The sequence below is a fragment of the Apaloderma vittatum genome, unplaced genomic scaffold (assembly GCF_000703405.1).
Source record: "Apaloderma vittatum isolate BGI_N311 unplaced genomic scaffold, ASM70340v1 scaffold13911, whole genome shotgun sequence".
Classification (NCBI taxonomy): Eukaryota; Metazoa; Chordata; class Aves; order Trogoniformes; family Trogonidae; genus Apaloderma; species Apaloderma vittatum.
In genome coordinates this window covers 1474-16357 of record NW_009699705.1, presented here as the reverse complement: position 1 = coordinate 16357, position 14884 = coordinate 1474, and the positions used below count along the sequence as shown (strand labels likewise).

Below are 14884 nucleotides of genomic sequence, written 5' to 3'. Positions count from 1 at the left end.
AATATTCTTTTTTTCCAGTCCTTTTCCACTCTGACACTGGAGATTCTCAGGGTAAAGAGGCTCCTTGAGGGTTTCTGCCCACCCACAGACCCTCCTGCAGCTTCAGCTCATCCCTCCAAGGGACGAGCCTGCGGAGAAGTGCCCCTTCCCTGCCCCGCGGGCTTTCCCCCCTTTGCTGTAGGACTCCTTTCTTTGTTACTTAATCATCTGTAATTATCTCCTGGAGTAAATTCTGTTGGTGCATCAATTTTCAAACACAACAGTCATTTTTATCAGCCGTGTTTATTTAATTTTAGCTGATTAGCACAGAACCTAACAAGTGGCTTAGACTAACAGTGTGTCACTGCCCAAGTATTTTGTAGGTAACAAGAAGACATGGAATAGCGCACATGTTGCTTTGTCTGCATTAATCTATTTACATTGTAATTCTTCAACTGTTTTTAATGGCTGGTTCAGCTGGAAGCGATTAGTTGTCTAAATTAAAGCCACATTTCTCACTTTGTGAGCCGGGCAAAGGTTTTTTTTTTTGCTGTTGTCTTCTCCTTGCTTTTTTGTTTTCCCAATCAAGACGGGTACCATTTGAAAAACGCAGGAAATCTTCTCGAGGGGATCGATCCAGCTGTTTAGAGTCATGTTCCCATGGATCCCTCCTGAAGCCAAACCCTCGGATGGGCCACAAAGTGGTGAGGCAGAAGGTGAGATCTGTGATGGCTGACCCAGCAGCCCGGCTTTGGAGGGAAACCCCGGCACAGCTCCAAAAAGAGGAGAGCAAGGAGAAGAGAAAGCTGTTTGCACAGGCAGTAGCCCTTTGTTTCTAAATTAATTAAATCAACAAATATGTTTGTCTTATGGGCAGCGTAATTCATACAAAACTTCAGAGCTGAGCATCAGCGCATGTTGGATCTCATCCTCTTTTTTCCAGGGAGAAAAAGGTCACATTTGCAAAGGAGCCACGAAATGCCAGGGTGTCAGCCTGGCGCTGCTCCAGAGCTTGCATCTGATGGTGCTCACCCCATCTCCTCTCATCTCCCTGGCTGAGGATTTTCCAGGTCTGGCCCCAACGCCACGCTCTCCTCCCAGCGCTGCAGCCAGACGAGTGACGTGCCAAGTCTCACAAGAGATCTTCAGCTCAGCTGTGGAGACTCGGAAGGCACCCAAAGCTGTGGGATCCCGCAGTCGAATATCTCCCTGTGAGGTTTGAGGCCTCTGTGCAAGCTGAGGAGAGACGACTTCGCGCCCCAGCATCTCTACTGGAAATGATTTCTCTGTATGAGGTCAGCGTGGTGGCCGTGCCCACGTTCATTCACAGCCGCAACAGCGCTGCACCTTTTTCCTGCACGACCCTGGGGGTTCATACGAGATTCTGGCCTACCAGGAGCTGAAGGAAACCTTCGGGCTGGTTTCCACCCAACCTGCAAGAGGACCAGGCTGAGGCTGCTGAGAACCGTGGTCTCAGGGGAGAGGGAGTCCTGCCAGGCGGTCCTGGGACTGCCCAAGAAGACCTTCGGCCAGAGCCAGGTCCTCCTGATGGCACATCCGTGGTGTCTCTTGGTAAGTACCAAGACCTGTTGGCTTTGTCCTTTCCCAGAGCAACATGTCAGGGCTGGAAGGTGACACCTACCTTAAGGGACAAGAAGACTTCAAACCTGCCAAAAGGTAACGACGCTGGACTGTGGGCAGCAACAACGTCGCGTGGGAAGCGTGTGGTGAGTAGATGGAGATTGGGCTGAGGACACATCCAGCACCAGCTGAGGGCTATTTACCTGCAACAACTGCACAGAGTCACCTCCACCGGTACCACCACCAGGAGAGCCACACTCACTGCAGAGTCCCAGAGAATTTTTCCTTAAAAAGTACTATTTGACACCATTTTGCCTACAAATAAATTAAAAAATACTCTCTATCTTCTAATGAAAGCAAGGAAAGCAAAGCCCTGCTGTGCCTTACATTGACTTTGGGGCACCCTGTAGGTGGTAGCCAGGGCTCCAGGCTGAGGAGATGGGCACGGGGAAGGAACCCCCCCAGAGAAAACAAGGGGTTGAGTCCTGGTCTCCTACAGCAGTGCCTGCAAGGGCTGTCAGACAGATTTCAGTACAGGTGCTGTTGAAATCAATGTGTTTTCTTCTCAATTTCAGCAATAAAATAAAATAAATTCACAAGAAGTGCAAGTCCAAAGCGAGCCTTCACTTAAGTCAATAGTCAAGCCAAACAAATCAAGCGTTTGCACCCATTCGCTCCCGAGGAAGCCCTTATCTGCTCTCCCAGCAAAACGGGGTGAAGGTAAAGGAAAGCTGACACACTGTTTGCTCCTCTTCCTCCCCTCTTCCCACCCAGCCCGAAGGACAGCAGTCCCAACCAAGAGCTTTCTGCCTACACCAGCCTGTCACAACCCGACAGGGCCCTCAAATATTTGTGTCTATTCAATTATCCTATCTGTGCATCTGTACCTCATTACATGCTCTGCCTGAGCGGTGCGCGGAGTCGGGTTGCGACGAGTCAAAGGTCAGAGGAACCTCTGTCCAGCCTGCGTTTTGCCATCATTGATTATTCAGATCACAACAGACCCTCCCAAAGACCGAGGGCTTCTCTGGCTGTAGCGAAAGGAAAGACGACAGCTAATTCCTCTAGGCTGACTTTGATAATCTGAAAAATTATCAATAAAGGAAATAAACAGTTTTCCTTAGAGCTTGGTGCACCGATGGAGAGCTGGTCCTCGGCAGTAGCCTCCTTGCTCCGCTGCATCTTGCTTTTAATATATTGCCCAGCATCAATCAAGCAGTTTAGAAGCATCCTATATCAGCTCTGCAGAACAGAGCTTCAGTGATTTACTGTCGGATTCTTTCAGCTCCTGTTAGACTCCTGTTTTTCTTTCATGTGGGTAGCAGAGGTCAGCAGCGGCAGGAGATGCATGCTTTCACTTTGTCTCACATTTGCTGCTGTCATTCTGCTCCCGCTCCGGTCCCCGCGGAGCTGCAGGATGTGTTCGTGCTCACAGCCCTGGATGCTAATTGATTTTAGGGAGCCCATTCATCAGTTAAATTTAGTAGATCACCCACCAGGTTTGCTGTTCACTGTCAAAGGTAATTCAATTAAAACTCCAGAAGTGTGACTAACTCCTCGATGGTAAATATGTTTAGCAGCTGTGTCGCTGCATCTTCTCCAGCCCATTGCGTCTGTGAACGGGCCCCGGCGCAGCACGTACGGAGCCCTGTACCTTGGCTGTTCTGCAGCACTGCCAGAAATTAAGACCAAACACTCCCTTTGGTATGCAATGACTTGCAAATGTCTACGTGGAATAGCTTCAGCAAAGAGAAAAAGCCTCAAAACTGGTGAAAGGCAGCAGCAGCCAGGATGGTAGAATTATCTCCGTGCATCGAGGGTTTCAGATTGTTGTGATTCGGGGATTTTTTTTAATAACTTTCTAAAGAATAGAATTTGGATTTTTCAATTCCATTGATAGTTTGAGATCTCTGCATTCTTACTCGTAAATACTTATTTTCCCCTTCGCCACCAGTCAGAGCCCACACGAGCCATCCCACACGCCTGCGTCCCATCCCTGAAGCGGCGAATAAATCGGGCAGACGCTGCGGCGCGCTGGCGGGAAGACGTTTCTATCAAAGTCAGGAGATGGGGGAAGCTTTGCTGAATTCCTCCACGCTGACAAACAGAGCTTTGACTCTTCTTGTCCACCGGCCTCGCTCCCTCGTACGTGGTTTGGTAGTAATTAAGAGCCACGGGACAAGACGGGGTGTCTGCTTAACAGATTAAAGGGAAAACGTTATCTGAAAAGCGCAGGTAAACGAGACACACATCCCTCAACCTTTCACCCTTGAAGACCAAGGTTCACATCCCACCGGAGCACAAATAAATAGGAGTGTGGATTCTCTCGGGTCACCGCCGGCGAGTTTATACTCACGGCGAGGTCGCTGCAGAGCCCAGCGGACTTGGGGGTCACGGGGACGGGAGGCTTGGAAGGGGTTGGGAGCAGAGATGCACAAAACGTCCCCAAATCGCCGCCTGAGCAGGAAGAGGCAGGTATTTACTGACAGCAACTGCCTGAACTTATCCTTATAAAATTAACTAGGTGCTGAAACGTGGAGTTTCTAACGGCTACCGCTGCACAGGTCCCGTTTCATTGACTTCCTCTGCAAGAGTCAAGCCCCGCAAAAACGTGGAGGTTTCCTGACTTCCATGTGGTCGTAGAAAAGAAATGAGATCCAGCGACCCTGCAAATCTCCGGGCTTTTATAAAGCAGGAGGAGGAATGCTCGTGTGGTTCAGTAAATAGTACCCCAAGAAAAAAAATAAATAAATCCAGATTTCCCAAATATCACCATAAAGCTTTACAAAGAGCTTGAGACTACCTGGTCTATTTAATACTCTTAATGACAGATTAAATTAAGTTGTAAAACTTCAACAAAAGCATTACGTTTGCAAGAAGACCTAGGATATTCTGTATTTCCGCTTTAAACATCCTATCCACAAGACAACCTGGGGTTTGGTAAGTACTAACCTCTGCTGTACAGTGAATTTTTTTAAATATTTAGCTGAAAAAGCAGTGTTCTTCTTAAGTGTAGTAATTCCCATTACAGGAGATATCCCATTGCAGGAGATAGACTTTGTACAGAGGTACCAAGTTTGTAAGCAGTGGTCAAACAGAGCGGTGTAGCTGGATAAACTTGGATATATAGTTGCTCCAGGAATCCTTTTTCTACTGTTGAATCTCTCCCTTCTTCTGGCATTAATAAAAGTAAGGCACCTGCTGTACAAATCAGCAGAAATGTGGAAAATCATTATCACTTCAATGCGGAAGCGATGCCCGTCACTGAAGAACAAATGGGGTATGTAGCCTCCACGGGACTTGAAAACAAAGGTTCTATTTGTCAAATTACTAGAGGAAAAGCTGATCTTACTGTTATGGACTTTATCCACTTCCAGGTCACATCGATTAGTTCCAGCAGTCTCTTGGAGACTGGAACTAATTTACAACACTCCGAAGGGCGCTGCCTGCCTCTCCCGTGAGTCTCAGGGCAAATGCTGGGCTTCATGCCGGTACCTGGAACTGGAAAAAATCACCAGCAACAGAAACAGAGCTGAATGGTTCCGGTATTAAGCCATTTTGCAGCAAAAGAAACCGAGTCCTGACTGCGATGAGAACAAAGCGAAATATTTTCCTCTGCATAGAGCCTCCAGGATTATGTTAAACTAACCTTTGAAAAAAAGAATTCTTAAAAAAATAAATTAAAAAAAGATTGAGGGCCTTTAAAGGAAGCTTTAAAACGTTTTACTACCCCCGACAGCTCGTTTTGACAGAAATTGACTGTAATAAAGAATTATGAATCAGACAGCAGGGAAATTAACCTGATTATTCTCTTGTCAGATACACATATGAGTTGATATGTAACATTTATTGCTTTCGACTCCCACAAAGATTGTTTCCCTCGGAGTTAACGAGTTTAGAATATCCTTCTACACGACACGCACAGGTCACCACAAGAGTAAAACCATCATTTCAATTGGAAATATGTGATACTTCAGTACTTTGAGTCTCCCAAATCAGCTCTGTCTAGGTAAAAAGCCCTTCTGTCCTGAGACGGTTTCGTTCCAGCCACTTCTCCCAGCAACCAGCGTCGCTGGAAGGCACTGGAAAGCTTCCCAACGAGCTGGGATCCTCTGGCCCGTTGGTTTTCTATCTTGAACTGCGCCTCACGTCTGATTCAGCGCGACTGCCTCAATAAAGGGTAGCAGAGGTCAAGCCAGAGCCTGTAAGAATCCCTCGCTGTATCTTCTGCCGAGTTACAAAGGCTTGATCAGCGCTGGAAACGAGTTACGTACTGTTCCTGTCGCTCTTTTCCTTCATTGGGACAGGAACGGAGAGCTGCTTCCGGCACAAGCGAGGCCGCTGACCCTGCAGGGGGTGTCACTGCAGAAATACCGTTGGACACAAAAGGAGAGGGCTGGGCAGCGCGCTGCCCTCGGCTCAAACCAGGCCTCTGCCAACGCCAAATCCCCCCAACGCCACGTGCCGCACGGACGGAGGATCCTGCAACCCAAGGAAACGCTTCGCCAAACCCGGTCTCAGCATGGACAATGTTTCTGGTAAGAAAGCGAAGTTTTCTAATAAAGTACATTCTCCATCAGTACAGAGTGTGTTTCCTTATGTACAAGATAAAAGAATTATCACAGGACAAAAAAAACAAATAAAAAAATTAAGGAACAACGTAACTAAAGAACCCAAGGGGACTTACCTACAATTTGTAAGCGCAGTTACTGGCTATCACGCTCCTAACAGGACATCTCCAAGTCCCAAATTCATGCCTAAAGACAGCAGAGGATCGGTCTGAAGCACTGTCAGTGAAGCTGGCTGCGTGCTGGGCCCTGCCACCGCTTTCCCTGGCTGGATTTTGTTCACCAGAGCAGCTTTTGGGCAAGGACCAAAGCCCCGACACCCACCTGTCACCGCCCAGAAACACCAGTCCCACAGGAGAGAGAATTCCTTTAAATCAGCTAACGAGGGCTCTGTGAAAGTCCTCTTTAAGAATTAAAATTAATAATGATAATTTAACAGGGGAACTAAGCAAAAACAAAACTGAAGCTCCCTCTGCTGGTGCCCAAACAACAAAGGAAGACGAAAATAAAAATGGAAGGTTTTTAGTTCTGGGGAGGACAAACTCAGAAAATCAAACCCACTCCATCTCCTGCCAGTTTTCCACACGACCTCTGGTGTTTCTCCCCGCACCGAGCCCCACAGCAAACAGCCCCAGAACCCAGGGACACCTCTGGCAGAAGTTGTCTGTACAATTTTATTTACCACCTGCAGTTCCATTTACAAATTGTCGCCGTACAAGTAAAGCGCTTTTCAAAACAAACTCTAACCAGAGCTACTAAAAAGTTTTCTCTTCTCTATACATGTCACCAGCTCCAGAATTTATTTCTGTACACAGTTGCTGATTCTATTTAACAAAATTTCACTTTTGTTTTTTTTTTTTTGGCTCTGAGGATCTCCACAAAGGCAACTTGGATCATTTTCACCCCGTTGCAGGAGAGAACACTACAGTTCTCCTTCTTCCTTTCATCAAAAGCTCTTCATGGCTTTCAGTTTTGGAATTCAGATAAACGAAGACTAATGCTACCAAACACCAGCAGTGCTAGTAAACAAGGAAAAAAAAAAAACAAACTGTCGAGCAAAGCCATCTTGCAACATTCCCAGCAATGTTTCTCTTTAGATGTGCCTGCTCAGGAGCATAAATATTGAAATATCACCTGGCGAGAAGGTTACACAGAAGCACACACCGATTACTTAACACAAAAGGAACTTGGACAAACGCAGCCAAGCGAGAAGAGCAGTGCAGGGGCGGAGAGCCTCCGTGGAGGAAGGATTACGCAGCTCAAATATTGCTCTAAGTAACTTCCAGTTTCAGGCATTTCCCAAAGCCTCAAGGAAAACATACACACGTTGCAAAGGTACCTGTGAAAACTTTCTGAATGCTCAAGCCAGCTAAGCCTGCCCACCTCTTCGCATCAGTCCCACAGAGGTAACATGAATCATAATTACGTCGACCAAGCCTCTATGTCTACCTCTTTATCCCTTTAAAAAAAAATAAAAGATACTGGGAATGTGTTCTGGGTGTGGAGTTGACGAGCCTGGGATACGACCAAAACCATCAAAGTTAACTCAGACGTGGTTTTGTTACGTGAGAGGAAGTTTCCAACCCCGTCATGACACGAAGTAACTGCCTATCAAAAAAAAAATTAAAATCGAGTTGAGCAAGGCAAAGGCACACAGCAGCGGTTACCGCACTTGGGGGTAACCTGGTTGCATAGATAGACCCATCATGTTTTGTGTTATATTGTTCAGAAGGAACTAGGGGGGGGAAAAAAATAGTATATAGTCCCTTTCCAAAGATGTTTTATTAATAATTTGAAAGGCTTGTACCAAGACTGCAGCTGCGAGTACACGTTTTTTAAGCATCTTCCAATTTCTCTGACTTACAGGAGGAATGTTCAAGCCATTTACAAGAAAGCCACACTGAAAATAAAACTGAACAAGCAAAAAGGCCACATTTTAAACGAACTGTTTTAGTTTAGGCTGCCAGTGCAAGGAGGACAATTCCACAACATTCTAGGTTGTTTTGTCTGCCTTATTTTTCTCCTCTATTTTTACAGTAGCCTTGAATCCTGCCAAATCTTCCAAAAGATTTCAGTGACACACTCAAAACACAATTTGAAACTGCTCCAAAATGTTTCATTATTTTTGCACATTTTCACCAAAAAAGTCCCTCCTGACCAAAAAAACCAAAGTACCTCGTCCATAAATATTTCCCCAACACGATTTTGAACACCAGGAACTGAAGAACTAACCTCAAGTCTACTACTTCACTCCTTCCCTCACCTCTGCAAAGACACAACAAAAAAATGAGCCCAAAAAGCCAGGAAGAGAATGTTAACACCGCTGGGTATCATGACACAGCATCAGCATCTTGGTGACAGACTTCTATGAACATTTACTTCTCAAGTTGAAAGGGACCGAAAGCAGGCAGGAGATTCTCTTCCTGTGCAGAAACAGAGACCACCGACACAAACAAGCTTCTCCACTCGACACAATTTGTTGTGCTGCGGTTATTTTATGGGCAGAGAGCAACGCTGCTCCTCACCAAATCAAATAATTCAGCACAGCCTTCGCTACTCATCCCCTTCTCGTCTGCTGTGAGGTGCAGAGGAGGAAAAGCCCAGCCAGAGAATTCGGGCTGGTGTCTGTGAGGAGGACCGGGAAGGTCTGAACCTGAGGAAGAGCACTTCTGTGGTTTTCATGGATGGGAGAACACCGCAGTGTGGGATGCGATCACGAGACTTCTCCTTCCGTATAGAAACAAGCAACTGGATGAAAAGCAAAGACGGAGTAAGGCAGGAATGGAGAAAAGCAGGCTTCAGTGACTCCACATAAAGCTTCTCAGCTTGAATCTCCACACACGGGCAGCACACGCTCCTGACAGCAGCAACTGGATGCTGTTGGAGGGAGAAAGGCGCGAGTGGCGTAACTGACTGCACCCCAGGACACCGAGAAGAAAGAAAAATGGAAAAGCTACAGCACTCGACATTAAACAACAGCTAGATGCAACATTCAACGGAGCTGACTGAGTTGAAAAACGTATTTTATTCCTCCTCTACTAAAGTGACAACACTATACAAGTTCCTGGTCATGTGAAAACGGTTTTTGGTAACTCATTTTGGAACTAAACCACTAACTCCAGTACAGTTACCCTAGCTTTAAAAGACGAAAAAGAAACCTCAGACCGAAGTCCAGTTACTTGTTTTAACAAGCATATTTCCCACAAAGTCCACGCTGCCCACCCCTGCGTGCTCCAGGAGTTTGGCTGTATTAGAAAGTTAATCTACAACTATCACCTGAACTGAATATGCCAGTTCCCCAACCATCAACAGTTCCCATAATTTAAAAAACATTACTTTATAATTTAAAATATATATCAATGACACTCTGCTTTTACTCCAGCTAGAATGTACTGACATTACTAGCTGACTTCGAATATCAACCCGATTTTGTGAAAAAAGCTTGCAAAAAATATACCAACTTCAAAATGTACAGAAAAGGACATTAGAGAGCTCATATTTTCAGGCTACTTAATGCAGTTTAGAAAGAGTAGCAAGCTAGGAGTGAAGTACCCTATCTTACAAATATTCAAACACCTACGCTATACTGTATACACCTCGGTAGTGTAGTGGAGGGTTAGTTACAGAAAGGGAATTTGGAGAGCGTGTACAAAGAACCGCGGCTTGGTTTGACTTAAACTTGATCACGGAGGCGGGCCAGTCTCTGCGACAGCTCGTCCTGCAGAATTGTAAAACACAAAAAGAAACCAGCTGTCAGCAAGACGAAAATCACTTATGGCAAAGTTCTGCAAGGCTCCAACGATCTCACGCCCGGGTGATACGAAATTATCTCACGCACGAGACTTCACAAGATTTGCTCAAGATCTCAAAACTGGCTGTGGGACCCGGGGTCCATAAAGCCGTCTGATCTCCAGCAGGAGGCACCTAGGAAGGAGTTTCAGAACATACACACAAGAAATTCTAAGCTCTCCATCCAGAGCAAATGCAGAATCCTTTGCACCAGTCCCCTGAGACCTTTCACACGTGAAAGGTTAAAAAAATCCAAGCCCAAAGGTCCCAGGTACGCTGTGGCAGATGGCTGCATTCATTCAATCTGGAGTTGGCAGGAGTCAACTGTTTGGAACTGCTCAAAACAAGCACGCAAAAAAAACCGCCAACACATCTAAACTTGCTGGATTTACTGAGCCAACAAACGCGTTGTTAAAATTATCTGATTGCGAGACTGTTTCACTTCAAGTTATTTTGGGCAGCTAAAATCTAACTACAATTTCGCGAGCCTGTTTTGACCGAGTGAAGCATTAACCCTCAAACCCCATTTCTCTAGAAAACACTGATTTCAACTGAAACCAGCATTTACCTGCTCTGCTGAGGCAACACTGGTACCAACAGAACCTGTCTGTCCTTGAGGTAGTTCCATGTTCAGATCAAGACTAAAAGGAGAAAACAAAACAAAGAAAAAACCCAAGTCAGGCAAACACAGCTAAAGGAAGAAGCACAATGACTGACAAGCAGAGGAATATTGAGATAGAAATATTTCAGTTTATCCTTAAAGGCTTAAATACGTCACAATGACCCGGTTTGCAATGTCTAGCTTGTGAGAGCTTCCCGCAGAAGTTTTAATGTGGTGAGAGTAGGGAAAAAAAAAAGGGAAAAGTGTGGAGAAACATGGCAAGGATTGCTAATGCTAAAGCCAATCCAAGTAAATAATAAAACGCTACCCTGACAAGTGACAGATGATCTGAGGCACAACCAACCCTGCACCCTGACACCCAGAGCAGCTTTGCGTTAAAAAAAAGAACAGAATACTGGCAACTAAACTATTCCAAGAGTCCTGTCCAGAGGTGAAAGGAAAATCATGATTCCTTCCTTCCAGAAGACAGACCCGTATAAACCACAGGTTAATGAGGAAGGGTTGCTGGAATGAAGATTGATTCAAGAAATAAGTCACTCAAAATTTCACCTACCCCGCTTCATCTGCCATCTCCTGTAGAAGCATATCCACTTGGTTCTAGAGGAAAGAAAACAAAATTGATTGATGCATGTTGCAGTTTACGGCAACCTCGTCTGTTAAATCTTGAGAGGACAGAAATTATTTTAACAAAACCGATTTAAACGTGTTTTACAGAACATTTTCGTGCTTAACCACCAGGGGGCCCTGCAAGGACTCAAAAATAACGAGCTGAGGTGCTCAGCCTGTTAAAAATGCCATTAATAGAATTCCAACTTCTGAAACATTTCTAAAAAATTCAAATTATTTGATTAAAAAAAAAACAAACCAAAACCACAAACCTCACAAACATATGCTTGAATATTTCAAGTGTTGATTACTAGCTACTAAAACATCGAAAGAATTTAATTTCTGAGAAATTTGGGTTATTGGAGTTGGGTTTAGGTTTGCTTTATTTACAAAGCACTATCTCCAGTAAATTTCTCTTGCTGACAAAGCTTCTTGGATAATTAATGCCACAGTGTCTTCTGGTTCAGAAGTTCATTAAGAACTCATCCAAATGCTGCTTATTCAGTAGGAGGGTTAAAGCTTTAAGGCTATAATATAAAATAAGGCCCGCTATTAAACCGGCTAAAATACAGATACGTGATCCTCTGTATTTGTGACTATAATTTGAAATATTCTCTTCAGCAAAGAAGCACAAAGTAAAGTGAAAAGGCTCCAGCTGCTGCTCTGTCTCACGTCAGGCTGAAAGAGGAGAATCGGACATTTCCATATAGTTTAGACATATGACCTAAACCCACCTTTAAAAAAAAAAGCTAAAAAAGATTTAGTGCTCTTACTTGAGGCGTTGTTAGTGTAGTAGTGTTGCTCATTGTGTCTTCCATCTGCTGTGTCTGAACATCGAGTGTTTCAAACTGATGCTCAAATTTGTCCATTAGTGCAGATATCTATTAAAAAAAAAAGAAAGAATCAAACCAACAACCTGCAGGTAATGGAAGAGAAATGCATCTCAGCTGACCAAAGGAGAATCCTGGTACAAGGGCAAGCAGCTGCTGGAGATGAGAAGATTGTTCCCCTCCCAGTGCCAGCTTCACGGCTGCCCTGATACTGAGGTTCAAGCAGGTTGGTCAGGCCCTCTGCAGCCAAGTTCTGAGCATCTCTGTTCACGAGGACTTCACAACCCCACCTGGCAACCTGTTCCAGGACCCACCCACCTCGCCACAAAAACTCTTCTCCTGATCAGAATTTCCATTTTTGAAACTTGTACCCACTGCCCTTTCTGCTTTCCATTCGCAGTTCCACGAGAAGTCAGTCAATTTACCTTCTCCAAGTTCATGCTCTTCAGCGTGGCATCCATGGACTTAACCACCCCCGCCATTGACTTCGTCACCTGAAATGAAGTAAAGGCAATTATTACAAAGAAAGAAGAATGAGCTCTTCCTCACCAAGGTCGCTTACCTCTATCCACCGAGTTTCTCCAGTATCAAATAGCAGGGCACACCCTACTGCCATCCAAATACCTTTCTTTTTCTTCTCTTTTTTACAGCTCCTAGCATTTCAAATTCTATAAACTAACTCAACCACCTGAATTATGCATTCTGAGCCAAACGAACACTAAAACTTGAAGTGTACATGGCGTTAACTTTCGTGGGAATGACGTCAAATATTAAGGGATGTATTTGGCATATACAGATCACAGGGCAGAATAAATTCTCTGGCTGAAGAGCAGTACAGCAGCGTACCTTAAAAAACTAAAGATGGCTAATAAAGAATTCTGGAATCCTAAGTCCTACGTCATGACTTCAGACATCTGGAAGGGGAGCGATTACCTTTGCAAAATAAACCTGTAGTCTGGAATCCTAAGTCCTACGTCATGACTTCACGTATCTGGAAGGGGAGCGATTATCTTTGCAAAACAAACCTGTACGACATACTTAGAAGCATGAGTAGCAAGAACAACTATCCGAAGTTACAAGCTACAAAATAGAGAAGATAGGAACCTATTTCTAAAGAGAAGCTGCCAGGAAGATTCCAGTACCTGATTTACTATTGGTTACATCTGAAACCAAACCTGAAACTTTTCGACTCCTTACAGACAGAATTAAGCCCCTTCGAAAAAGACGAGAGGTCTGGATCTGTGAAAACCAGCCTTACCTTGCCCATGGTCACTGCAGTCTGAACTCTTGCTGCTACAGCGTCTACCCTGGCACTCATGCGTAAGAAGTTGATGGCTTGATTCTTCTGGCGGATTGCATTTTCCGCGTGTATTCGCGCCACTTCCATGTTACCCTTCTGAATTGCCTTTGAAAAAAGAAAAAAAAAAAAGTTTTTACCTTCCCTGCTCTTGTAAACATGATTTCTGAAGAGCCTGTTTTGGTTTTGAAAGCATCATCAATTCGTTCCAGTATCTTTTCTAGTAAAAGAGAAAATAAAAGCCTCCCTTCTCCCCTAGTAGTTCGCAAACTTCTTCAAGATGTGAAGCTCCATCTTCTTTCCACAGGAGGCACCTAGCATGTGCTTCAAGGAGGAGGTTTTACAGAGCTACAGAAACATCATTTTCTCATTCCTAAACAGGTTTTCAGTATCAAGACCCACACACAGGTACAGTCAGTATGGTCGTATTGCAAGAACAAACACACAGTCCAATAGATTTAGTGTCTCTTTACTACCTCAAGGACTCAGAAGCTACTTTGAAGTTCCTCTTCGTAAGCCCTTTTAATATGATAAACATTAAGACTGAAAATTTTTAACTTCCAGAGCAACGATCTCTAACAAAATACATATAAAACAATATTCTCAGGAAGTAAATGCCAAGAGGAGTAAATGTACAAGAGGATACACAAGACTGCATCCGCCCATTTATTCCTAAGTAGGGAAGATTTATAGTCATGTATTCTAAATAACAAGCATCTTTCTCAATATTATTAGCATGCACAACAGGAAAATGGTAAAAACTCCAGATACTTTCCAGCTGTAATACGTAAATAACTAATCTAAAGAGCTTGTTTCAGTCTCATCGCTTACCTTCTTAATTTTAGCTTTCTCAGCCTTTTCTTCTTTGTCGCATTTTTTCGAGTTCCGGTTGAGTTCCTTCGCAGCAAACTTTAAATTAAACAGGTGTTCTGCAGCGCAAGTTAAGGGTTCCAGAACAGGATCAATCTTTTCTTTGTGGCATTTGCTCTCCTGCTTGAAATGCTATCAGACCTACCAGTTTGCTTCCCCACTTGTGATATTAAAACTTGGAAAATGTTACTGAAGCAAGCCCTTGAAAGTCACACTGTCAGGAGCCCTGTCACGCTGCTTTACAACTATAACGTGCTTATTGTCTGGATTATAAAATGTAAGGCCATAAAAAATAAGTCCAGATCCCAAACTGGCTCCGTTTAAAAACAAACCTACTTCTGACTGATAAATACAGCAGCCAAACCTCCCTAAAAAGGAAATGAGAGTCTTACTCTGCCGGCTCCTTTCACTCACACACCCAGAGCCCTCGACTTGCAGTGAAGGGGAAGTGGAATTGACTGCCCTGCCTGGAACCTCCTCAGCAAAAAAAAAAAAAAAAAATCACAAAAATCTCAAATCAGTGAGAAAGAACAAGGCAAATTAACAACATAAGAGCCAACTGGCTTGGCTGACCATGCCCAAGCAGGGGGCAGGGCTGCCCTTTCAAGCCACAGCCTCATCTCGGGAGCTCCTTCCCAGAGCAGGCTCCCAGCCCAGGGTCACCTGAGGGATGCTGAGGGTCCCGGCCACTCTGTCACCTCACTTCTGGGGGAAAGAATACTTTTTAAGTGAGCAAGAGAAA

General features: G+C 44.5%; 1 protein-coding gene across 1 annotated transcript; it reads right to left on the bottom strand.

Moving 5' to 3' along the window:
• Window positions 1–9449: 9449 nt before the first annotated feature.
• CHMP1B (charged multivesicular body protein 1B) lies at window positions 9450–14201 on the bottom strand (the record flags this gene model as incomplete). Its single annotated transcript, XM_009878503.1, has 7 exons — window positions 9450–9846; window positions 10486–10558; window positions 11093–11136; window positions 11919–12026; window positions 12401–12469; window positions 13234–13380; window positions 14104–14201. Coding segments are annotated over 7 exons (584 nt in total), but the record flags the coding sequence as incomplete, so codon positions are not given.
• Window positions 14202–14884: the final 683 nt, after the last annotated feature.